The 27,496-nt window shown below is 40.4% G+C and overlaps 1 protein-coding gene across 1 annotated transcript; it reads left to right on the plus strand.

Annotated features, from left to right (window-relative positions):
- Positions 1-8,254: 8,254 nt before the first annotated feature.
- On the plus strand, positions 8,255-21,660 carry jph1b (junctophilin 1b). The gene is made up of 5 exons (XM_030775546.1): positions 8,255-8,633; positions 11,139-11,901; positions 17,990-18,108; positions 20,578-21,224; positions 21,580-21,660. Exons 1-5 carry the CDS (start codon positions 8,255-8,257, stop codon positions 21,658-21,660), a joined length of 1,989 nt encoding a protein of 662 aa, XP_030631406.1.
- Positions 21,661-27,496: the final 5,836 nt, after the last annotated feature.

Consider the following 27,496-nt stretch of genomic DNA (forward strand, 5'->3'; position numbering starts at 1 on the left):
TGAAAATTATGTTTGTACAACACTATTTCTGTCTAACATTGGGCTGACATTGGAAACAGGAGGCATGTATCTCCTTAGAGTGTCCTTAAGTAACCCTTATTGAGCCTATAAAGGTGAAGGCTAATAGCTGACAGCTTTCAGTCAACCACTTTTGTGGATAAAATTGCACACTACCAGAGCATAGTGTCTTGTAAAGCGGTCCAAAACGCAGAGGGTTTAGAGCCAGTGGCAGCCTCATAATTCATTTATTCCGCCAAAGACAATCTGAAATCTCACTCAGTCCGCATAAACCCAGTAAATTATGTGTGGGAATTCAAAATGTGACTAAAAATATGGCTTATAGCTTCAACCATCATACTTTCTGTGGCAAAAAAGCATTACTTAGAGGCTTGGGAATACGGTGTCTTTGGCAAGCCAAGGGTAAAGACTATCCAACATTGTCTGATAGTTGAGAAGAAGTGAATTAAAAAATCTCACCATTATTTACCACAAATTCTCTAAAAATTCTTAGGGTTGAATCATAACGATGGTCTATATGAATAAAAATATATTTCTGTACAATTAAACCCCAACCTCTTTGCTTAACCACAGTGATGAAAATGACTGAACATATATTACAGTGACAGTTTGGGAACCAGTGTGGGACAAGGCAAGGTTTTCTATTATTCCCCTTGACCCACTAACATAATATATTCATAATTGCAGTTTCTCCAATCAAAATAGGATCCTCTAGTTGCCCAATGTCACGACATGCAGATGACACTGATTCTCCTCTCAAATGTCCCCAATGCAATTTGATTACTAAAGGAATTTCATACCTGGCTTCAAATTGAATCTAGCAAAATCAGCTCTAATGTTCGTAACCACAGATAAGAGCAAGATGACTTTCCCCTCGGCAATCCCAATTGCAAATACAGGTAACCTTTTCCGACATTCAGATCAAAATCTCTGTTGTAGCAGTGGCAAAGATCAATTACACTAGAACCCTTAAAGAACTTGAATAGCATATCAGCAGGTGGACGGTCCAACCAGCTTCAGTTCCATTTTGCATGCCAGTAGTGAAGATGAATGTTCTACCATATACCAACCTCAGTCTGTCAGTACTCCTGTCAGGACTTTGTTTTTTGGCTGCCCTGCTGGCCATTCTGGGAATTGTGTTGCCATGTGCCTTTGTTTGTGTCTTGTTTTGCCATGTGCTTCTGTTTGTTCCCGTGTTCTCCTGTCCCCGCCCCTCACCTGATCCCTATTATCACCTTATTGTCTTCCACCAATCACCTCTCCTTGAAGACAATTGTTCTGTGTATTTAAGTCCTGTGCTGGTGTCTGTTCTTTGTCAGATTGTGACTTTCCTGTTTGTGAAAGTTGCCCTCTGTGATTTGTGAGTTTGATCGTGTTACCTGGACCTGTTTTTCGCTTTATGTTTTGGATTTGGTTGCCTTTTGGATCTCTGGTTTTGACCTTGTTTATACTCTGTTTTTGACTAATCTTTTGAATAACGATTCGGATTTGTTTGCTCTCTGGATTCCTGGTTTAGACCTTGGACTGGACACTGTTTCTGAGATTGGCTCCTGATTTTTGCCTTTTTGAATAAATCTTATTTTACCCAGTGGGGTCTGCGATTGGGTCTTGGTTTGTCTAAACCTCACACAGTCATCCAATGCTGTCATTAGCACCTCTGGCTGAGTCTTGGTCTAATGGTTGAAGCTCTACCTACCAAATATATCTGGAATGGAAAGTGCGTCTGTATGATATGATCCACATTAGAACAAAATAAATGAAAAGCTAGTTTGGGCTACTCAGATTTCAAATTTTATCATTGGTAATTTACACGGTTCACCTCCAAACAATGGTTTTATCCAAATTCCAATCTTGGAAACTTGGAAGAAAACAGAACAAGACATAGTAGCTCTCAGTAGATTAGGGGACTTTCTATTCTCAGGGTTATCTATTAAAAATGTGGAGTCAGACGTGGCCGAACACACGCGCCACAAATCAAAGCTTCAGAAAGATACGTGGTGATTAAAATAAAAGCCTACAGGCCTAAAGCCTCTTCAGTTTGGTAAAATAAGACTAATAACAGGTTACAAACCCTACATTCAAAACTCCTTTGCAGAAAAAAATTATATCGATTGTAGAAAGAATTAATGATGACAACTCCTTACTAAGTTTTGAAGAACTAATATCATTATGTGGCCTAGCTAAACATTTTTTATTTTATTACATCAGATTTAGATCAGTACATTAAATGCTTATTATCGTGTGGGGTCCTGACCGAAAAGACCACACCAGCTATCTGGATTTTTAGACACTAGGTCTTTTTTATTTATTCAAACCTTATGTCATGTGTATCTGTAAATATCACTGGTCAGACAGACTGGGACAAAGCCATGGCACTGAGGGAAGGGGAGGAACACCAGGAAGCAGTTTGGGATAATGTCTCTAGAGCCTCACATAATCCCAACAACCAGTTTATTCATAGTAGAGTCTGGCATGGAGCCTAGTTGACACCCAGGTTGAGACACTAAACGGGGTTAGTTCCACATCCTTACTGTACTGACTGTCCACACGGGACACTGGGTACCTTTATGCCTTATACATTATGTCTGACTGCCCAGAAGCCTTTGCGTTTTGTGCAGAAGTTGTTGGTACTGTCTCAACACTAACCAGCAAACATTTCCCCGTGGACCGTGCTCTGCATCTTCTTAATCATCTCCAAACTCCCCATTAAGGAGAGGACTTGAAAAATCTGCCTGGCAGAACTGACCGAAGCTAAGAAGAATACTGTTCCACGTTGGACAGCTCCCCGTAATTTATTGTTAAAACACTGGCTGCACTCATTATTGGACATCGTGAACTGTCCTCTGCAAGGATTAACAATGCAGCTCCAAGGACGGTACAAATATGGAAAGATGGAACCACAAATGAGAAGGGGATTTTAGTGAAGTGAGCGTCATACTTGACCATGTGATTTCATTTTCATTTCTTTTCTTTTCTTTTTTGGCACAAACATGACGCTGAGGACTGTGCAGTCCCATGTTGCATTCTGTTCTATTTGATCTGTCTAGATGTGGGTTAGGGTGGGCGATGAGGAAGATTTGGGGGAGGGGGAGGGGGAGGGGGGTGTTTTGGGGACACGTGTTATGTACAATTCCTGTTCATTATAATCCCTGCAACAAAACAAATGAAAAATGAAAAATGAACAAACCCCAAAAAAACAAATTAGACAAAGCCCCCAAGCCAAAACAAACCAAAGAAAACAAACAACAAAAAAAACATGACACCAAAAGGAAAAAACCCAAAAAAACCCCAAAAAACGCTGATGTCAGTTTTAAGAAATAGGTCATTTTACTCCAAACAGATAAACATATTTATCTCAAGCAAGGTGGGATAATATACAAATTCATATTATAAATTGTCATGATATTTATAAGCTGTCTTAACAATTGTAATAGCTCTTGATCCATCACAGGTGGACTGAATATTTGCTCAGATGGCTTTGGACAGATGTTGTACTTTGTAGGCAGTTTACTAAAGCTGTGATTAGACTGATGACAGCATGAGCTGGTCAACAGTCTGTCATGGGCAGGAGGTCTCGGCGACCTCATAACATTGTTGGTCTCGTTCTCAGTCAAGCAGACACTCTGGGTGAAGTTTAGGCATTGAGAGGCTTGTGTGATATAAAACTTAACTTTAAGCGAAACTGTCTTAATGTTTCATCTTTATATGGCATTATGTCTGAATTTTGGAGCCACTGGATTCCATGCGATGCAACTTTTTTCTTTTCTCTCTCTCTTTAGCTCTTCAGAATGACATCAGCAAGAATGTCTAGAATTACACATTGTACAGTAGTTCCATGTTTTTTTTTTTTGTTGTTTTTTTTGACAGGAACACAGTGTTGATGCTTGTGAGATCGGTACTTCATAACACAGAGTTAAAACAATCTATCATTTCCACTCTTACCATGTTCCTTTCCCTCGTTTTTCTATTTCTGTAGAGTATTTTGTCATGTATGCCAAAGGTGGACAGTGTTCTTGATACCATATATAGAGTTTCACTACAAAAATAGTTACCATGTGCAAAAGCATTACAAATATGCCATCTATTAGTGCACAACTGGGAATGCATCTCATTCCGTCGATTAACTACAGCATGGCAAATTCACCTGGGATTGCAAATTTTCTCATACCTTCACATCTTGCCACACTAGAAGTTTACTTACTGCAGTAAACATGTGTTCAGTGTTTCTATATGAGATCCTGATAGATGTATAGGAAGGATTCGATCTACACGGATGAGGAGAGAGGGGGTTAGTCAGTCCACTCCGAGTTAAAAAACAAAGTTGGTTTTTACAATAACATCTGACATAATGGCAAGAACCCATGCTGCTTTGGCTGAAATCATTGTTTCCAAAAAAGTGGATGATGTCATTTGCCCATGTTTGTTCAAGCTGATACAAGAGGACCCGATAAGAAACAATGTATTAAAGAAGGTATGCTATCTGAGTGGTACACACATAAAGGATAAATGTAATTACTGATTGTTTTAAACAAGTAACTGGGGGGAGTTCAGGGGCTACCACTAAGCTGTTATTTGTAAAATGATTTGAAACCGTCTCCTACTCTATGCTATTGTATGTTATTTTAAAAACTTTAGCTTAAACACATTTATAACTTAAATAACTTCCAAAAACTTTAGCTTAAACACATTTATAACTTAGATAACTTCTCTGGAGTAACTAACCCTTGGAGCCAGAGCCTGAAGCTTTTGTACATTTATCATAAACGGTGAAAATCTTGTAGACACAATGACTGGCAAGTATATGTGCTTGCTTGCATTTATGCGTAGCAGTACAAACACACACACACACACACACACACACATACACACACACACACACATATGCAAATACATAAATAAATAAAACTGTGTAAACATATACTGTGCAGCCATACGTTGTTTTAAGAGAGAGGGAAATCATAAAGGCAATCATAACAATATTTTACTGATATATACCTGAGCTGTGATATCTTTCCTTAATACATGGTCACATATGAGTACTTCAGTCCAGAGGACACGTCTCCATCAGTAAACTGCAGTGTGTACAATTCACATATGCTAAAGCAATAACATAACCAGTGATGATGGTTTCTTTACAAATACCTCGCCCAATCACTGATCGTGACACCGGTCTTGCCTGAGATAAAAAAAAAATGTATACATACTCATGGCTTTTACAAATCAGGCCCATGTAGTGTTAATCTCTTTGTTAAAAAAAAAAAAGTTCAGTTTTGACACATAGAGCTGGCTTCCAGGACCAAATCAATGGCAGCTCTGAGTTTGTCTTGGTTCCAGCAAAGTGCTTTGCTAGTGTTATTGTTGGCCAGAAAAAGTCTTCTCCTCTTGGAGTTTGAGAACTGAGCGCTCTGAACAGCCCCCCAAACAAATACAAGAGGCTGAAATCCAACTGTGTACCTCCCAAGACCCACTCAAACTTAGGTTCACTCTCAGACACTGTAAGAGCTGAAACAAACCTTTGACCAGTGATGCAAGATGCTGCCCTCACAAATGACCAACCATCTGTTTCCCCACATCAAATTACTTTAATCTCTCACATGAGAAGGAAAAAACCCATCCTTATTCTTTTAATGATGCCAGTTTTTAAAGATTGGCCACAGTGGTATTCCATAAAATAGCTTACAAGATGAGGAGTAATCAGTTGTACAAAATGAACCATGTGCACTACTTGGAAAAAATGACAAGCTATAAGCTTCATTTGGGATCATTTTTTTTGATGAGCATTACTAATATAATCAGAAAATGAACTCTCCTTAGAAAAATTGTACTTTCTATGTTTTCCAAATCCAATATCCTTTTTTTTTTCTTCTAAACACATGAGGATTATATCTTGTACACATTTGTGTGAAGAATTGGGAGGATTCACAGCTGTTGAGGTCCAGTGCACTACAAAAGGATGGAACAGTGTTTGTTTCAAAGTGCCAAAACGTTATTTCAGGAAACACTTTACTGGTTATCACTATCATTATTTAACCAAGACTATTAGTTGGAAATATGAACCACGGTTCAATGTGTCTGTTCCCTTTAACAGTTTCTCTTACCTCTTTGCCCCCATCACGAGAGGTTCAGAACACTGTCCTTAACTATAAGGGAAATTATTCTATCGTCTGTGATTTAAATACAACTGCTCTGAGAGGACAGAAAGAATATGAAATAATACTTCCACTTAGTCCAACCAAACCTCCTCTTTTAAGAGTCTCCTTCAAATCATATAATTGTTCTTGCAGTTATTGTAATTCGATTGTTACTACTGTTAGAGGCTTGGAACAAGGATAGGCTTATGTGCTATTCAACAATAATAACAACTGATTCTGAGAAAGTGATGGAAATTGCATTTTACAGGTTGCATAGATAGTGCCCTGGGATTAGGAAGAAGCGACAAAACAGAGTGCTTTGTGCTTTTAGAAAGGGATGACTGCTTCATTTGGTCAAAATGAACAAAGTAAACCCTGACACCTTGTGGTGATTCATGGGAATAACCCTAGACGGTCCTAAAAAAAAGTCAGTGTTAACTTTTTTTTTGTATTAATCATGACTGTACTCAGCGAATGATTTCGTTTTGACAATGATAGAGACCGAGCAGTAATAAGAAAAATTGTTGCTGTGAAATTCTGTGAAAGTTTTATGAATCCACATCGAGAAATTATGTTCTGACCAAGTGTTTGAATATAAAACGTTTAATCATGATAATATCGGATGTTCTTACATTCAGTATATCTGTGCAATATGTATCTCACTATTCTGTGAGCAATTGTGAGTTCTATTTTTAAAAATATATTAAATTATTTTAATTTCATTAGCTCTTGCATCCATAGCTTTGATTATCAGAGTGATTAGAGCGTCCTAAGCGAATACCAAAACTGACTGCAAAATGCGATGGATACTCTTTTTTGAAGTGTAAACTCTTAATGTGAAATAGAAATATCTTGCATGCGTTTCATCATAGGTTTAATTATTTTCTGCATGTCGTGTTGTCGAATGTTACCGTGCACAAACAAATATCGTTAATCCACATTCGGTAGGCCTAAGTATTACTTAATTCTAAACAAACGTCTACAAATTGTTTCGGAAGGAAAAGAAACATACCACGGTATGTTCAGTCGGTTAGTAGAGTATACGTAGACTGGTATTGCAGTGACCTCTGAATAAAAACATGAATGAGTAGCACACGTCATTAAGGTGAAAGTTCACAAGTGGACACATTTTCCTGATAATGGAAATTCATTATCCTTTTGGTGACACTAACTTAGGCGGAACGTATACTAACTAATAAGACCAACGGTCAGACATGCAGAAGTTACCAACTGGGTGTAAAATACTTATATATGCATATATAAAATAGCCTATATAGATAGCTAACAGCGAGTGACGACAGAAGAGTGTGTATTGACAACTGTTTACTGACAATTCACACAGTAGCTGAGCAAAACATGTAGCTTACGTCAGTATGAACACAAAATGATCAGAAAGCGTAGCCATTACTGCTTGAAATGAGGTGTTAAAGGCGTTGACAGTCATGGCAATTTTCTATTACTCCTATACCTGGTAAAACACACGTGTACTTCCTACTAGATAACTATTAAGTCACTAATTTTGTACCTGGAGGCGATGTGATCTTTAATATGCTATTTCGTCCTTATGTACATGGATACATGTATGTATCTATGTATGCGTATAGTTATTTTTTTATATATTTGTTTCTATATGTAGGTTCAGCTGTGTAGCTACGAAATAAATAGATAAATAGATGTGGCCTCTTCGTCCCTTAATAAACAAAACGTTTAACAGTAACTTTATCCAGCCCTTTACCGGCTAAATAAGGCGCGGTGTAGTACTGACGTCAGCACGTAGGTGTCTCCTGCTCGGCTTTCAGCGCTTCTCCTCGCTCTCCCTCCCTAAAGTGACCAGTGGGGACAGAACCATAAAACAAGCCAGGAACAGCGACAGTGACAGCGTGCAGCTCCGGCGCCCGTGCGCTATCCTCCCTCTCACTCACCGCCAACATTCACACCAATGCACGCGCTCGCCCATCTCCCCATGAGACCACCCCATCGCGTAACTCCGCTTTCAAGCCTCCCGTTCTAAAATTTCTGCCCTCTTTTTGTGTTTGATCCCGTGCAACCGACATACGACACACCATCGAGAAACTATCACATTTTAATTTCTAACCCTCATCTGAATGACGGGCGGACGGTTTGATTTCGACGATGGCGGCACATATTGCGGTGGCTGGGAGGATGGAAAAGCCCACGGACACGGCATCTGCACCGGACCCAAGGGCCAGGGCGAATACTCCGGGTCCTGGTCCAACGGTTTTGAGGTAGTCGGGGTTTACACCTGGCCCAGTGGAAATACGTATCAGGGCTACTGGGCTCAAGGGAAACGGCACGGGCTCGGCGTTGAATCGAAAGGGAGATGGCTGTATCGTGGAGAATGGAGCCATGGATTTAAGGGTAGATATGGGGTTCGCCAGAGCCTTAACACACCTGCTAGATACGAAGGCACATGGAGTAATGGTCTGCAAGATGGATATGGGGTCGAGACTTACGGTGATGGGGGTGAGTTTTTGCCCGTTGATGATATACTTGTCGCTGATAATGGAGTTACAGCAGTGCAGTTACACGTTTAACATCTACAACCAGTAGTGAACTGGAAAGTGGTTAATGTTGGACGGCTTTTTCAGCTTATTTAGCCCATGTTTCCACTTAAAAGACCCAGTCTTATCCCATGAACTGTGTGGTCTAACAAATCAGTGAGTAGAGCCCCTTTACCGTCAAGGCAATCTAATTCCTCCAGTTTACATTATACAACAAATAGTGTCACAGCTGTGAACAATATTGATATATGGCCTAGGACTGGAGTGGTCAGCGACAGACTCTCATAGAGGTCATGGCTAATAATAGAAACATCTGCAACACTTCAAATCAAAGCCCTTTAACGAACACAGATCTAAATACGAGTGTTACATACTTTGTTTGTTTGTTTGTTTGTGCAGAGAAGCGTTGGTGCGTACCACAAGCAAATTTAGACCATATATTTTCATTCTAAGATGAAATCAGCGATCTAATAATAACACGATGATCATTATACATTTACTGTACGTACACATTGCACATGCACACTATATAGGGAGAACACAGGTGGTTGTGTACATTCAATTCCCTCTTGTGTATATGTGGGGAAGTAGAGAAGGTAGACAGATCCATGAAGGATACTCTGTGGACAGTGTCCAGCTGTTCCTTAAGGATCCAAACATGTCGTTTAAAAGTAGAGACAAAGTGTATGTGGTTACATGTTACAAGAATACACAAGTGTTATCAAAACTGGGTTGGGTTACTTACTGTCATTGGGTAACATCATACGTTTAGACACTTATTCTCTCTGAAGACAAAATTAGCACTATAGTTTAATCATGGATTTTCTTGATTTTGCCTCCAAAAAGATTTTAAAATTCAAACGATCAATCTTGTCGAGGCCCTCAAAAAAAACTCCCAAAAATATAAAAGGAATAAATAAATTGACAAACATGCTTTTTAAAAAAACTTTTCTAACACTTATTTTTAAACCGATGACACGTCTGTATTAAAATTCCTCTTTAGAACACTGCTGAAGATGTCAGAAAATGAATCATCTTAAATAGCCCGCTGATCTCATTTAACAGCAGTTAACTCCGAAAGGGCAAGATAAAGTTGCCTCAGAATCAGAATAGTGTGCGGCCCAGGTGGTGAAGAGCCAGTGACATATGCGAAACTGTAAAGATGAATAACTGGATGGATAAATAGGTAAATAAATAAGAGTTATGATTGGCAGGAGCTCCAGACTTCACAATGTCTCAGGTTACTTCCATGTTTTAAAATAGTGCTGCCTGTTCTGCTGGAACTTCCAGAGCTGACAGGCAGCCGTGTGAGATGCAGGGAGGATGGTTGTTCAGTCTGTCATACCTTCGTCACTCTGAGGCTAGGGTTTCACCTGTCTGTGTTACTGCCCCAACAATAAAAATGGTTGCATGGTAAATGAAATTTTATGTGACTTGGCTGAAATGTTATGCATTTATAGATTGGAAGGCTTTAAGAATTAAAACACATTATCAAGCATTTTATTTGAAGGAGTGATTTAAAAGTAGGCTGACATGCTCTTTCAGAGAACGAAGAACAACAAGTACGTTTCTATTTCAAAAACACCCCTGCAGTACTGAGTAATGACGCAAACAAGAAAAAGAAAAGGAAGAAAAAAGAGAGAGACTGTCTTTGGTTAAAGGGGTATTCGTTATACACGATTACTTTAAAGATATACTGGAATATTTTCACAATGTCACAGAGACGTTTTGAGTCCGTATTTCAGCCTACGTATTATCCGAGACATATTCTTGACATTGCAGGTTTTATTTTGAAGGTATATTTTTCTTAGATAAACTTCTTTCAAAGACTTTGAAAGAGAGTCTTTTCAAAGTCATGGCCTGACAAAAAAAAAAAAGTGCAGCAGGGCTATTCAGAAACCATATGCTGTGTCTTTGGTGTGAAAGAGATGTATTTATATGTCAAATGAGGGTAAAGTCAGGTCAGTAATACATAATTTATCTGCAGATGCATAGCCATCTGTAAAGCCTGTGTGATCCCAGTACCTCCAAATGAGTAAAATAATTAATGCTGTTATAATGCATTATATAAATCATAAATAATTGAATAAAATGATATCAGCTAACTTCAGAGTGTTTTTTCCTATCCTTTGAACTACTGCATCAAAAGGAGGACACTGCCTCTAGAGCAATATATTGCTAATCAGTCCAAATTTTTCAATTTTTTTTACTTTCCTTAAAAGCATAGCCGCAAAAAAGGATTTTGATCTCATTTCTGATCAGAACCTATTAATAACCTTAACATCTTTCAAGCTGAACGACATGAAATTGAAAGAGATTAATAGTGCTGTAAATTAGAACACAAAAATGACCTGGACTGGACTGAACTTAATATCTCCACTTTCATCTTCAGCGATAAAAGCAGGATGTGAGGGGCTCTCTTTCCTTGAGACTAATGTCCTTCCCATTCTTTTGGGCCTCTTGACAGGTACTTACCAGGGTCAGTGGATGGGAGGGATGCGGCATGGATATGGCGTCCGACAGAGCGTGCCTTACGGAATGGCCACGGTCATCCGCTCGCCCCTTCGCACTTCGCTGGCGTCCCTCCGCAGCGAGCAGAGCAACGGCTCCGTCCTTCACGACCACATGTCGGACAGCCCGGCGGGGACGCGGGGAGGTTTCGTCCTCAACTTCCACAGCGACAGCGAGCTGGGCTCTGGGAAGAAGAAGGGCCTTTTCAGGAGGGGCTCTCTGTTCGGAAGCCTCAAGCAACTCAGGAAGTCCGACTCCCGTTCGTCGATATCAAGCAAACGTAGCTCGGCGCGTAGCGATGCCACAATGAGCCGGATCAGCTCCAGCGATGCCAACTCCACCATTAGCTTTGGTGATGGCGAGGTGCCCGATGACTACATGCCAGCCGAAGATAACGTGGATGCCACTACGACCGAGTCCTACATGGGCGAATGGAAGAATGACAAGCGAAATGGCTTTGGCGTCAGCGAGCGATCCAACGGTATGAAGTACGAAGGGGAGTGGACAAACAACAAACGCCATGGTTATGGATGCACCATGTTTCCTGATGGTACAAAAGAAGAAGGAAAGTATAAAAATAATGTTTTGGTGCGTGGCATCAAGAAACAGCTCATTCCCCTCAAAAACACCAAGACGAAGCAGAAGGTGGATCGTGCCGTGGAGGGAGCCATCCGTGCTGCTGCCATAGCCAGAACGAAAGTAGAGATAGCCACGTCTAGGTAAATACCGCCTGTCCACCAAAATCCTCTGCAAGTGCGTGTTCATGGATCTGTCAGTTCTGATCTGGTGTTTAACTAGATCTGAGGTTTTGTCTGAAGGAGGGTGTTGTTGTTTTACTTTAGCAGTGTCTCTCTCTCTCTCTCTCTCTCTCTCCCCTCTCTCTCACCTCCTCTCCTCTCTGTTTCTTTCAGTAAAAGCTGAAAGTTGGAATAAGAAGGTATCAATCACAGATAGGTCATCTCACTTCATCTCTGAAATGGCTAAACTCGGCCAACGGTGTTTGTACCAACATGCTTAACAAACATTAGAGGAGAAAAAGAGAGAGAAAACATGTCCAGGAATATACCTCAACAACCCTGCTCTATATAAAGGAAGGAACAGGTGCTCCTTTCTATATAAGGTTTCATACAGGAGAAGGCCTCGTTCAGCTGAGACTACGTAGATTAATGTGGAGAAAGAGCTAGAGCGCGACGATTTCATTGAACAAAGTAGAAAAAAAAGGAGTTTCTGGAGTGTACAACACTTTTCATCCACATCCACAATGTCTTCACACTAGTTACCCCTCGTGAGGTTTTTTTTTTTTTTTTTCTTCTCTCTCTAGTTAACACACATTTACTCAATGCAGGCGAGGTGTCGAAAGAACACTGCCCATGCTGTGTGTGTGTGTGTGAGAGAGAGAGAGAGAGAGAGAGAGAGAGAGAGAGAGAGTGAGAGTGAGGAGATGAGCTGGCAGGCATTGTTACAGCAGGCCCCTGTTGAATAGTCTGTTCGCATGAGTGCTGTAAAATGCCCTCTGGCCGTAGCTCTCATCCCGATCATCTAATCGATGCTCAGGCCAACACAGAATGCGTTAGAGATGAAGTCACTGTGGGACCAGCAGCATAGGGAGAGACATGAAAAAAAAAAAAAAAGAAAATCTAAAAAGGAATTCGTGGGAAATGCAGAATTGATGCTAGTGGCTGCAGTTTGTATAGATTTTTGATTAATACCTAGATAAAAGGACACTTACTGCGAAGGCAATCAGCTAGGAGTATAGAGTAGGATTCTCTCAGTCAGAGACCGGTTATGTAATCTATGTAAGCTATGACGACGTGTGAGAATCAAGCAACAAATGTGTTTTTTTTAGGGCTCTAGGCAAAAGCTTCTTCATGCTGCTGGTAGGACATTATGGTCTGTTTTCTTAATTCCTGTAGCTTTGTATGGACTGTCTGAAATAGATCAGAGTCCATTTATATCACATTCCAGATTAGCTTGCGCCCCTGCTCTATGGAGCTGCGACAAATCTCAGCTTATCTCTTTAACGCATATTAAAGCCTTCCACCTTTCTCTGGAAAAAAAAAAACAAAACAGCATAATAATGTTTTTCCTCTTAAATGTCATCAATTCTGCTGGCACAGGATCTGATGTTACATGCTCGAGCAGGATCAGTACCTTTAGAATAGATGACTCAACACTTTTTGTCACATGAGCCATAGCGGGATCCATGGTTCATGTCAGGACAAGTGATATGATGAGTAAAACACATACGCAGAGAGCAAAAGAAGGAATTATGGGGCTTTGTACCTTTCCATGATTTTGAATATTATGAATGTTAGTCATACGTTTAACTAGATTAACCTGTCAGACGTAGAAACTGACCGCGATTTTTTTTTTTTTTTTTTTTTAAATGCATTTTCTCTGTTTCTTGTTCTCAAATATGGTTCGTCAGTCATTTGGACTGAGGGCTTTATTTTTTGGAAAAAAAAAAGAAAAAAAAGTAAGACTTTATACATGTTGAGGCATTGTAACGCGGGGAATGGATTCCATCAAATCACAGTGTGTGTGTGTGTGTGTTTATCCATTTTCGCAGAACTGAAGCTGCAACTGTATGTCCTTCAGCACAAGGACCATATCCTTTTAGTTTTTCTATAGTCTTGTTGTGCAGCAGACACATCTGATTACCACGTGCCTGATACCCTGTGCGTGGAACATGAATTTTAATGAAAGCTCTTATAATGAGTGGTAGACAGGCTGAGGAGCTGATGAAATAGTAATATGTCCCAGAGCAGCAGAATGAATTAAATATCTGTGTGTGCCTTTGAAGACTGTTATGGAGAGAAGTGATAAGTACTGGGAGGGTTTGGGAATGTGTGGAGAGTCTGAGAGAGGGCTCTGGCTCGTGTTAGTCTGGAGGCCTGGGAGACAGTGACAGGGGTCCTGTGCACTGGTGGCTGGAGCGCTCACACATTTCCCTGTGTGTGTATGTCTGTATGTGTGTGTGTCTGTGTGTGTGTGTGTGTGGGTGCCCTGTCTGCAGTGCGTCAGCACTGAGCACTGACTAAATAAGGCAAGGTAGGAGTTAGCTTCTCCATGGCTGACAGGAATATGGTTGGACGGTAAAGGCTGATGCACTAGTCAGTTAGCGGGCCACTATCATATGGTGGAGTACTCAAATCAAGGAAGTGTGTGTGTGTGTGTGTGTGTGTGTGTGAGTGTGTTTGTATCACATACTTATTAAATGAGATTATCCAGCACGTAGCACTATACTGCTGCTGAAAGTCTAAAAAGAAAACTTTGGTATCGTTCAAATGATGTTTCCTGAGGCGCTTGTCCTACAAATGTGTTCTTGAAACAAATACTGAGCAAGAAAGATTCTTGTAAAATGCTTAGTCATAATATTTAGATCATTTATCAATGTAAGATACCAATACAATATTTTAATCATGCTTTCAGTAACAATGTTTATAGTGACATACTTGATCAATTGAGGGCTTTAAGTGACTCTTAGCTGAGCCATGATATGTACTATGAGTACTAAATAAGTACCTGATATATGTTGTAAGTATTTATAATGTAGGTAGCATATATACTGTATGTATATATATGTGTGTGTGTGTGTGTGTGTATATATATATATTCTAAGTATTAATAAGTATTATTAGTATGAATATGAATCAAAATTAACCAGAAATAAAAGAACTCTAAGAATGTCAGCGCTGGTATGAATTATAGTAATGCTTTCCCACGTTAATCTAGATCAGCACTCACCAGAGTCAATGAAAGCTCTCCAAAATAACACCGTCGCAGTGAAATGAAACGCTGCAGGTGTTAATCTTTCCAAATACAAAATGCAATTTGTGAAACACTGTGTGTCGCCTAATGTTTGAGTCAGGTGTTATCACACACCTGAGTTATTTCAGATTCAAATGGAGTTGTAAGGTGTTGTCTGGTTATTTCATTCTAGCTCTCTGTTCTGGTTATCTGGCCAAAGTTTTGATGCCATACATTCTCACAGCGTGTGAACTAATATTCCCTTTCACTACACGTGAATTTGTGTTGTGTTTCATTGCAAGCACAAAATACATACCTAAGTGTCATTTGAGTGTCTATATCTATATCTATACATGAACAAATAGCTCTCAAAAACATGTTATATTCATTTTGTGTAATTGTACCCACAGATGAACCGTGGACTTTAATGGAGCAGTATTCACCTTAACAAAGGATTCCTGTCTCATGACTGGTTTCTGAATTTCTATATGGTCAGCAAAATTCAGATAGCCAAAAACGTCAAGCTTACATCCTACGTTGAGTTCACCCTAAACGTACTGTGTGGCGTCTATCTTAGTTCATACCGTCAGTTTTATGTCTTACTCAGAAACCGCTTATACTCAGTCGCCTTCTTTTCTCGCAGCACAAGTGAAGGAACCTGTTCAAGAAGACAGTCTAAGTCATGATGGGTTTTTTTTTTTTTTTTAATGCTACACCAAACTGATAAAAAAAAATCAGCTGTTATATGTAGGTGTAAAGATGAGAAAGAACAGAGATCTTTGTGGATTGACGAATAAGATGTAAGGCAGTGGAGGATGTGTTCCACTTCACATCTCCGTCTGAGCTCTAGTGTGTGTGATGGTGGCTGTGTGGGTGGGGGTGGTGGAGGCAGACAACTGCTGCCAAATTAAAACCTCAGAATTTCTGTAAGTGCTCCATCTGTCACCAAGGAGATGTTCTCTGGAGCAGACTTTCCAGTATATCACATTAAATTCAGCCGTTAAATATCTAAAGAATGTGCTATTTGGATTGTCAGTTACGCTGCAGGGGCTCGTATAATGTGAGGTGTACATTGAAATGAACGCGGAGCTTTTTCTTAGGAGGAGGATGACTGACAGCCCTTGAGTGCAGTGAAGGTTCTGCCTCGTTCACCCTGTGTATGTATGTCTAATATACATGTATGCACACATACACATACACACACACACACATACATACATGCCCACACACACACCCACGCACGCACACATGCATACATGCATACACACACACACAAGCACACAAATACATACACACTCACATATACAGTATATGTATTACTGACTGGCTTGACAGTGTTTGAGTGTTCACCGACAGTACCTTGAGTATTCATTTGTTGACGGTGTACATAAGCATGAAGACCATAAAGGCAGTGCTAATGGTAATGCTAACAGTGATAGAGTCCTCAGTGTAATCTGGTTAGCGTGCTGAATTCGCAGTGAATTGAGAGGAGTTGTGAGTCATTGGAAAGCTCCTCAGGGAGAGGATCTGCTTTACTGAGCCAGGCCCCTGAGTGTCAGGAGCCATAATGAAGCATTAATCCCGCTCTCACGAGGCATTAGGGCAGCTTTCGCAGTGTCCGTGCCGCGACAACACTCACAACCTCATTGTTTCAGTTCTGTGCTTTAGTAATTGTTGCCAACACATCTCTCAGGATTTTAACTCTGCGGCGTGTCTTTCCCTCCGAATGAGGCATACTCTTGTTCACAGATAAGTCTTTTTTTTTCCCTATCCGACGATCAAGCATTTTATCCACGTGTGGTATATTCCCCGCAACAAATAGGGGAATGGCAGTTCCCTTGATTCGACAGTCAGAGAGATTAGGTCCAATTCAATTTATTTGTGCAGTGCTTCTTATCATGTCATTGTTCCAAGCTCCCCCACGAAAGTAATAGAGTTTGATCCCTTAAAAGCAAGCTTAGCACGATGGTTGCAATGTGAATTGACTTGGGTAGATACTTTGTCAGAGATATTTCACAGAGGGCAGGTCAAGTCCTTAAAAGCTTCGTGCTCTAATGTATCGTATGCGCGCTTGCCGTCGTCAGGGCCGCGGGACTGTACGATTATGCTTATGGCCTAGCGTGTCAATCCCAAAGATTCATAGAAATTCCAAAAACATGGCAAATATGAAAACAGGGCACAGATATTTCAGCGGAGGGGTAAGACAGAGAGGGTTGGGATTAGAAGAGCGTCCAGCACTCACAGTCAGTCAGTTGAGTGTATGTAATGACGATTCTTCAAATAGGTCTCATGTCTAAAGGGGCACAACCCACTTAAAATGACATGGGTGAGAGGAAAAGAGGCCGCTCGGAAGGGCTGAAATGTTAGAACAGACTAAAATTAGAGGGTCATTTTAGCGAACTAGTCTCATATAGTCACATACATATATACTTATAGGTCTAGTGCTGCATATATCTCTCTCAGTATCTTTCACTCCTCTAATTCCTCAGTTCCCTCTGTTGCTCAGACTCAGTGGCAGAGCACGGTCTTTGAAGACAGTATTGAAGTTATTTTAGGAAAATGAAAGTGCTGAGTCATAAACAGACCTGGGAAAAAAAAAAGCATATCCATAGTCTCTGTAAAAGATTTATGGTGTAAAATGCATGGTAATGGTAACTTTTTCTGTCAATTTTCCGCCCTGTGATACGAAACTTATGGTTTGGGAAACTGTTTTAAAGTACTATGAAATACTCCTCCTTTTAAGTTGTTAAAGGACAAAGCCGCAGACATGTTATTTGTATTTTTTCTCTGATTCTACTTGTCTTTTTTGCTATCATATTGAATGGTATTGTAAAATTATGTAAGTTTGCTTTGTTTACTGATGCATGCCAAATTGAATGATGTCTGTCTCTGTGTGTTTGTGTTTCTCTGAGAGAGCTCTAACTATGTACCCCAGCCCCAAGTGGCGGTGTCTGGAGGTGCCAGGGGCCGACCGTAAGACAGCTCACCCTCCCCTCGCTCAATCCATCCAAATGTCCCTTCTTTTTTTCTCACAATGGCCCTCTCTGCTCTGTCTAGAACCGCACACGCCAGGGCCAAAGCAGAGGCTGCTGACCAGTCGGCCCAGTCAGCCATCCAGGACTCTGACACCGCCCGGGCTGTGGCCAGAGAACTGTCCCCCAACTTCCATCAACCAGGTAATGAGCACACTCACTGACTTCCCACTAACCCCCCCCCCCTCCCCTCCCCTCTGATTACTCAGTCTTTGTGTCGTTTTCATTGTGTCTGGGTTGAGTGTCTCTTTTCTCTGCCTCTGACATCCAAAGGAAAGTGGAGCAGATGTGGCGCGAATGAATTCTGATGGGGAGGAATAGTATTTGCATATTTTATCCCCTGTTTCTTCCGGCAAGCTCAGATTGCTTTTATGTGTTTGAGACTTATTTTAGAAAACACACACACACACACACACACACACACACTATGGGTCATTTTTTTGCACTGACAAGAATATTTAATGTATCTACATTGTAAGTGATTCACCAAGAACATTTTAAGAAGACGCAGTGTTACAAGAGCTTACCATGTATCTTTCACATTTTTCCTGTCATTGAGAGGTGAAAGGTCAAATAGAATGGATCTGCTACTATTTTTCTTTTGATGTCATTATTGGTATCCAAACTTAATTTTCGGAAAATCTCTCTCGGGGCATCACAAACACAGTTTGTACTGGAAACGAACTATTATTAATCAGTTACCAATTATTCAAAAGCGTAATATTTTAATTTTCATTCAGTCATGTGTGCCAAAACGTTTATTACTGAACATAGACATCATGTCTCCTTCTGCTTTTATTGGTGAAGCAGATCAACTTGTTAAAAGAAGATCTACAGATGTGAGTTTTGTGTATGTTTATTCCTGTATAATGTTCCTGCATCGTTTTACTTTTACGGAAATTTCCTCTGTTGAGAAATGGTAAACCTGACCAATACACGCCCATTGCATTTCCCTGTCTCACACTCTCTCCCTCATTATTAGCTCATTATTAGCTCTATGAAGCCAGATGTTCTTGCTCTGATCTACTCCTCTAAAGCCAGGCTAAACCTTTGGCACTTGACCTGACACCAACAAATGGTTGAAGGCTAAGTCCCACAGTCTGCATTGAGAACCCCAAATGCGTGTTCCGCAGCCTGACTGCCTGACTGCCTGACTGTATGGTGAACTTTAAGACACACACTTAAAACCTATGTACCCTCTTGCCATTTTGGTATTTGTCAATTTCTCCCAAGCTTCTACTGAAACATTAACGACTGGTAGAAACATTATCAACTGGTAGACCAAGGTGCTAACAACACTAAGATCATGGGTTCAGTCCCCCAGGGAACACATGTACCGATGAAAATGTGTATCTGTACTGTAAGTCACTTTGGATAAAAGTATCTGATAAATGTAAGTGATATTTGGGAAGTGAAGAATTCCATCCACTAGGAGCAATAATGGCTAAAACACATGGTGGTGTAAATTCTCCATATTTCATTTAACATCCAGTCAGTATTACAACAATGGATGATAGTTCCATTCATAACTGAAATATTGATCGAAATGTCCAATCATATCTGCGGAAACAAAGGTCAGAAGATTGCTCTACGAGAAAAAGTAACATCTAGTTATAAGTTTTAGCACATTCTGGTTGTTGGAAACTACGTTAAATATTTCCCCCCTTTTCTGATCTTCATACAAACCGACAGAAGAGGAGAGAAGCTCACACATGCCTTGTTGCCTCTGGGCTTAGCTACTGCAATTCTTCATTCACAAGTGTCACTGCCAATAGCCTACAGTGACTCTAATGCATAAAAGTTAATCAAGCCAGGAATTGCTCTTACGTAACCCTTGCCTGTGGTCTCATTTCAAAATGTGATTCAGGACCAGTTTGCTGAATTCGGAACAGCCTCTTAAGATCTCTCAAGTTACTGTAAAATATTAATGCATGGCCTGATTTCACCTATGTTCTGAGTGACAGGAATTGGAAATTTAGAGAACTGGCCATCTCTAGCAGATGAAGTTTGTGTTACACTGTTTTACACTCCAACTGAGATGAACTCTCCCCTTGATTTTAAGCAGAGAGACCATGTCATTGGATGTTACATGCTAGATCTCTGGTTATGGTCAAGTCTGTGAAATGTAGGATAAGCAGAGAGATTTATACAGTGACTAACACAGATTGGGATGGGGAAAGTGTTCTGGAAAGGCTATTCATGTCTAGTGTGAGTCTACTTTTCCCTTATCCACAGCTATGAGAATCCAGAGAATGCTGGGAACCCCCACAAAAATCAGCACAAAATCAGCTTAGCTCTCTTTACTGCTTAAAGACTTGCAAAATCATACAGTTATTCCTCCATTTCTGTTCTGTTGGTGTTGTGTCTTTTAACTTAATATCCATAATTATTCATAAAAGATGCTCAACGAATTTGTGATTCATTACTCTGCTGTGTTGTTTTCCTAGCATGTTTTTTTTACTGTTGACTCCTCTTGCTCTGTTTCACTTTTAGTCCAGTTTCCGTTCCTATATATTTGATCTGTCTCTTAGAAGAATGGATATAGCCTAATTGAAAGGGTGTGTAGCTATGATTATGTACGCTAAATAAACAACAATGGTTGTGTCTTTTAAGGTCCTGATTATATCAAGCAGAGGTTTTCCAGTGAGCCTGTTGAGATTAAAGAAGTCCCTGAAGAAAAGAAGGAGAACTCACCCACAGGAAGTCCCCACTTTTACCGCAAAGGCACTACCCCCACCCAGTCCCCCTCTCAAAGCCCGGGACCCACACCTCCGCCTTCTCCACCTCTCAGCAAGAAGAAGTCCTTCTTCAGCAGAAGTGGTCCCAAACCTGGCAAGACACCCACTGCTGAAAACCTGGCAGAAGGTATTACCAAAGCTGCCTCTGCGATCCATGAAGTGAAGGAAGAAGAGCCCCCTCCCAAACCCACCAAGACCAGTCACCAGGCGCCAGTCGCCAATGCCTCAAGCCCCGGCAACGGCGAGCTCCATTCTCAGTACCATGGATACTACGTGAAGGCAGAGGTGAGGCTTCCAGATGAACCGGAAGATGAGGAGTCCCACGTGACCCACACCGCCCTTGCCAGGATGCCCCCACCAGTCAAACAGTATCGGGCACCCACCCCGAAACCAGCAGCGGCCAAAGAGCCGAGCAAGCCAGAGCCGAGACTAAAGAAACAGGAGTCTTTGAAGCCAAAGAGCCTAGCGGAAACTAAGAAAGCCAGCATGGAAATTACTACCGATGTCCTAGAGGAAGAATCAGTAAGTGGAAGAAATAAGTAACCATATGGACGAAATAAACACAGGAGCAGTATTACGACATCTGATCTATCATCATAAAATATGATATTAGCAGTGATGTTGAGAACACAGCAGTATGGTTCGATGCATGCACTCTGTATGTGTGTATTTACTAAAACAAAGTAAAGATGTCATAGTCACAGTTTTCATTCTTTACTATGGTTATTTACCTGGGCAGTGGTGAGTTTAGCCAAGCTTTTTAATTGGATCATTGGCACCATAGAGGGTGCTTCGAACCTAAGCCTTAATGCGAACTAAATAAAAACTCACTGTTTACTTTTTGAATTACTCACTTTTGTGTCTCTCATTTTTGCAGGGTCCTAATTCAATTCTGGTCGCCCTGGTTATGCTGCTAAATATTGGACTAGCAATTATTTTTGTCCATTTCCTTACTTGACGGAACATTAAACTCAGGTAAGATAATCCGCATGTAGACAGAGGATGCTTCCGAATAGATGTCGTTCATGACAAAACAAAACAAAACAAAACAAAACAAAACAAAACAAAAAACGTGGACTCACAGTCATCTGTATAATCTCTGTGCCATTGTTGTTGTCCACTTCTTTTACTCTGCTGTATTTGGCCTTGTAATATGAAGCTGTGCCTGAATGTGATTCAACATAAATTACTTACCCTCTAACTGTTTTGACCCTTCAGTGAACTCATGAAATCTAGTGGCGTAGGCCCCTAATTCTCTGCAGTTGCATCGATGGGCTTTAAAACAAAATGGCCGTCAGTCAGACACAGGCAAAGGACTGGACGACTGGAATTAGAGTGAAGCACGGGGGAGAGAGACGAAAAGACGGAGCAGTTGGGCCTGAGTCTACCCAGTTCCTTTGGCCCTGATTTGTGACTGGCTTGGGCTCTGTGAAAGCTGAAGCAAGTGGTCGTTGGGAACGAAAAAATAATCTGCTGATCCAAGCCGTATCCCAGTCAAGTACATGGCCACTCCATTGCTTTGGGATAGGCGGGGTGAAAGGGGGAACGGGACGGGGGTTCGGAAGGGGGGAGGGGTTCGGGGGGGGTGGGGGCTTAACGGGATATGTTCGGAGATGCACTTTTAGTTGACGGAAGCTAACAGCTGCCTTACTATTTTACCAACTGACGTTTGAGCAGGGAGATGTGCAGGAGTGTGTTGCCAGTGTGTGTGTTTGGGCAGCAGGAGTTTGTTCCAGTGTCCACCGTTTGGTTGGCTGAAAACACCTCGCACATTTGGAAAGGGGTCTCTCAGTCTTATTCCATTACCCATCTTCAAAGCCTTGACTAATGTCTCCTGCTCATGTTTTGGAAGGTTCGGCCCTGACGTGTCTGTGCATGGTACTGGTTTAATGACATGTGTCTTGATTATTTGTTTGTTTGTTTGTTTGTTTTTGGCGCCACCCCATTCTTCCTATACCCATTTCTTTACCCTTAGCTTTTAATGAGACTTCTTTCCTTTCTTCTCTCTCTTTTTTTTTTTTTTTTGTCACGGTTGTTGACCCTTATTCAATAACATCATCTCAGTAACAATTTAATAGCAAATAACTGTCTCATTTGATATGAAGATTATTTTTCTAAAAGGAAATGTTGTACTGTATATTCAACAAAGTTGCAGTTTTACAGTTTGTGAGGAGTGACACTTTTTTTTTTTTTTTGCAAAATTATTTATCAGCACATTTTAATGTCAGAACACTTTATTTATTTTTTTTGTCCCAGAACAAATTCTATGGGTAAATTGTGTGGTTTTGATTTTAAAAGACTGAATGATGTTATATAATCGTAGTAGAAAAACGTTATGTAGAAAAAAAAAAAAACAAGGTTCTGATTGATATTGTAAAATAACTTTAGGGTATTTTGCATGGATTTCTTTTCTCTTTTTTCGGGGGTGGGCCGGCTGATTGTTTGTTGCATTTGATTTTGCACATTTAATCCTCATGACATGAGATTTTGCTCTTTACCCCTGCTCCCCAAATACTAGACTGTGCTCATTCTTAAGCCAACATCTTACCCTAGAATAATGCCTAACAGATTGTGTTGAATACATTCAGGTGGAGCCACTGGTTCTGTTGTAGAATGTGGAGACGGTCCCTTTAAACTGTTAGTTTACCTCAGAAGAGTGTTTTAATGAAATGGTGTCTTAATTGGGGATTTGATTAAATGTTATATTGTGTTTCTTTTTATTTTTTTTTTTCATCTAGTGGAGCATGAAGATGTGGTTTTAATTTGTAATTTATTTCTACATGGTGTCTTTTTTTGCACCAGGATTACATGGGGAGGGATATAAATACATATTTTATATAGAAAAGATAAATATTTTGAATCCAGCAGATGCAGGAATGCCTTGGCATAAGAAATGAGAGAGCTGGTCGCTGTTGCTCTTTGATTTGAACTTTTTTTTATGTGTGTGTGTGTGTGTGTGCATGGTGTATTTTGAGGCTGTGTTTGCTGCACCTGGCCGGTTGCTATGAGGATGTTGTGTGGTATGTGCTCTGTTAAGGTTAGACTTCCATATGACACTGCGGTAACGGGATGACTTTTTTGCAGTGGTTTGTTCAGAATGGAAACAGTATGTAAGGAGGAAGCAGAGAGGAAGAAGAAGGCATCAGGTGGGAAATGTTAATCTTCAAATGTAAAATGGACTTTTTTTTTTGTTCCAAACTGAAGGTATCGAGAAAGGATTTGTTGTTGTTGTTTTTGTTGTTGTTTTTTGTTTTTATTTTTGTTTTGTTTTTTGTGGTGGGGGCGGGGGTCAAAGGGTTTAGCGTCCTAACACATCTTATTTATACAGCTATGCTCTGTACATGGCTTGTTTAGTTTCTTTTTTTTTTCTTTTTTTTCTTTTTTTAATGTTTTCTTTTTTTCATCCCGTTATAATAAAGTTATGAGCTACAGTTGTAATTAGTCATGAAAATCCCATATTGGTATAACTTAACACCAATAAATGATTTTTGTGCTATTTTTAAGCATTTATACAGAGCACAGAAAAAATTGTCTGTATTTTTCTAAAAATCTTATTTAAGCAGGAAAAGGAAAAATGAAAAAAGGAAAAATGTAACTGTAAGGAATTTGGTAGTTAAACTGTTTTAATTTGGTCAGTTTAATATATTTAAATTTTCTTGATTTGTGCTGTTTTCCCTGGAAAAACAAAACAAAACAAAACAAAACTGAGCATAAAGGGATACACAGAATCCCTCAAGCCCTAATGTTATTTATTTATTTATTTTTGTTGGAAGTTGTTTCATAAGTGACAATAAAAAGTGACTTTACAACACGACAGAATACATTATTTCAGTTGTCTCAGTGGTGTTCTTCCTTAGGTATATGTTTATAGGAATAAAAAAAAAAAAAAGAAAAAAGAATTAGACACCTAACATATGGTTGGAATGGGAACTCCCCCCTCACTATACATTAGTTTATCCTCCATAGCAGCAGGTATGTTTTATTTTAGAGTGGTTCTACCCCCCCCAAGTGTGAAAATTGGCCCTTGTCTAGGGGATTGCTGTGGTGATCCTAGGGCTAAAATAGTGCTGTGCAGCTGCTGCCTGCCTGGAAGAGTGTCATATTTGAGAACTTTGAGAGGAGCAGCGGGTCTATGTCTCTTTTCCCTTCCTGAACACTCTGGGAGGGGGAAAAGAGGGGAGGGTCCTACACCAGCTGCTTTGTTGTGTTCTCTTCGCATGTGAACATGGACTTCTTCATCCAGAAATACTCCCGATGGGAGTTTCTGCTTCCAGGCTCCCAATCCTACTGTTTTTTTTTTCTACTCCACGAAAAGAGGAGATATATTACAAATGAAATGTGGAGCGTGTTTACTTTATGGAACAGGTGTGCTGGTTTCCACGGTTACTATATACTCATAAAAAAAAAAAAAAAACATGAGCTGTGCTCACTGTGTGACATCAGCAGAAACACAACCTCACATTGTTTGATGCGTCTTATGTTTGCCTCACCAACTTCCACACAAGTTGGAGCATGAACAACGATCATTAGCAAAGCAAACAAATGCTTCAAGAAAGCTGATGTCATCGTATTGATTTGGACTGACTTACACTCATGAGAAATTCGTAGGAATTTCTCGGTCTGTTACCATCCCATAAACCCAGTCCTTTGTCAGGCTTCAGCTCAAATGGGTGTGTCAGAGCAAAAACTATCTGGAGGAAAATGCATTGTGTTTTTAGCCTATTTTGGAGTTTTCTGGTGGCAGTGGCGCCGTGGAAAGTTCGTGACTTCGCAGACATTCCCCCTTGAAAAGATTTAGTTAAAACATTCTCTTACTCAGACATGCTGTAGAGAAGTAACCGATCTCAATAACTTTTTTTTGACTGATTATCAACGTTTTAAAATATCCTTCCAGCATGGTTAGGAGACTATGCAAAGTTAGTGGTTACTGTATTTTGAGAAACATTTTTGAAGGAATGGCCAAGGTCAAACTGTGTTGCTTTCAGAGAATCCTAAGCATGTGAATGGGAGACAGTGACAAACCTCAAACATCTCAGACTACACACACTATCTCATATTTCACAGGTCCTCCCTTCTTTCACACAGAAGGACCTCACAAAGTGTTGAAGAGGAATCCGTCCCCAAGCAAGACTTCAACCATACTAGCTTTTCATGTACCTTTCACCAAGTAAAGCTATATCCCACTTTACAGTGAGTTCAAGCACTCTTCCATTAAGATATCCATTATCTAATGTCAACCGCTTAATGTTTTCTGGCTGAAAAACAGGAAAGACAAAGGATATTTATTTTCCTCATGGATCCAGTACATTTAATGATAAGGCCCCACAGCTCAAACAGAATGAACAAAGATTTTAAAATTTAAGCAAATATTTGTCACTACTGACAAATGACCACATATCTGACCTCGGCTCAACTCAAACTACCCGCAGAAATTAATGTGACAAAAACATTGAGTTGCATCGAATTTATGGACGACAAAAATAAAGGCCATTACTCTCCGCCATTTACCAAAGTTCAAACTTAATGCGTTACAGTACTGCCCTGACTCATTTTAATCATAACATGATGATAGAGGGCTCTCATGTTTTTAATATACTGCCTGGAACACATTACTGACCGGTATAATTCACTCTCAGAGTCAAATATATCAACTGGATCCAGGCTGTGTGAATGATCTTAACTGTTCAGCTCAGAAGTGACCCTCACTTTTCTATCTGAAGAGGAAAGGAAAGGAGTGTGTACGGTAAGGGGGTGAGTGTGAGTGGAGGCTCCTTAATTAACCCTGTTCGGACGCCTCCCCGTGCCCCCCCTCCCTTGCCATTAGAGCTAGATTGATAGGCCCCCCGGGTCAGAGCTGTGAGGTCGGCTCGTCCGGAGGCACCTGCTCTCTCTTGTCAGGCCTGCGACACAGCACTCGACGCCAAAAAAACCACTTCAACAAACTCCTACCTACTCTTCAGACCAAGCACCTGACCGCGAAGCCCAATAGACGCTCTCGGAGATCGATCTCATCTCGGAGAGCTATCCTGGAAAAAAAAAAAATTAGAAAAAGTTATTCCTGCCTCTCTCAGATCTGGGGGCAGGAGACGCAGACGTCGGCGTACCTGGGAGAACTGCTTGTACGTGTCCCGTGCAGTTTAACTCAGTCACCTGATTCATCTCTGACCATGATTTTGATATGCCTAGTTTCATACAAAAATAACAATCTGCTTTCACCTCAGTGTTATTATGACTGAACAAACAGACGTAACCCCGTCTACGATTACACGTAAAAGTTTAGACAAATGTAATGTTTCTCTGACGACTCTTTAAATGAATAAAAGGGGACCTCTATATGATATCGAGTTAAATACGTCATCTCTCTGCGATTTCTAATGCATCATCACATTTTATGGCATTTAGAAATACAACAATATGCATTACAATTTGCAGATTTAATTATTTCATTTTGCACTATGCTGAGGCTGGACTAACTTCTGTTCCCTTAAGCGTCCACTGAGACCAAACTTTGCCTGAACTCAAGTATCAAAGCTGCTTGCATCAGCTCAAACTAAAGGTAAAACTAGCTGCTATTTTTTTTTTTTTTTATATAATACAGTTTGCCTTCATCCGTATTTTCAAAATAATTTATGTTCCTGTATTCTAGGCTATCAGATGGAGACTCATATATCATACATCGGCAGAAAAGAAGCCCACAACCTATCTTTACCAAAGTTCTTGGACTAGATTTTTATTTGAAGTTGCACTTTCAGTCTCCTGCGTGTTTGCGTGTGTGTGTTTGTGTGGGGTTGGGT

Source organism: Chanos chanos, chromosome 5 (genome assembly GCF_902362185.1).
Source record: "Chanos chanos chromosome 5, fChaCha1.1, whole genome shotgun sequence".
NCBI lineage: Eukaryota > Metazoa > Chordata > Actinopteri > Gonorynchiformes > Chanidae > Chanos > Chanos chanos.

Coding starts and splice junctions, on each gene's coding strand:
- jph1b (XM_030775546.1), top strand. CDS start 8,255: ATGACGGGCGGACGGTTTGATTTCGACGATGGCGGCACATATTGCGGT. Junction 8,634..11,138: donor CGAGACTTACGGTGATGGGG/GTGAGTTTTTGC, acceptor GCCTCTTGACAG/GTACTTACCAGGGTCAGTGG. Junction 11,902..17,989: donor GTAGAGATAGCCACGTCTAG/GTAAATACCGCC, acceptor TGCTCTGTCTAG/AACCGCACACGCCAGGGCCA.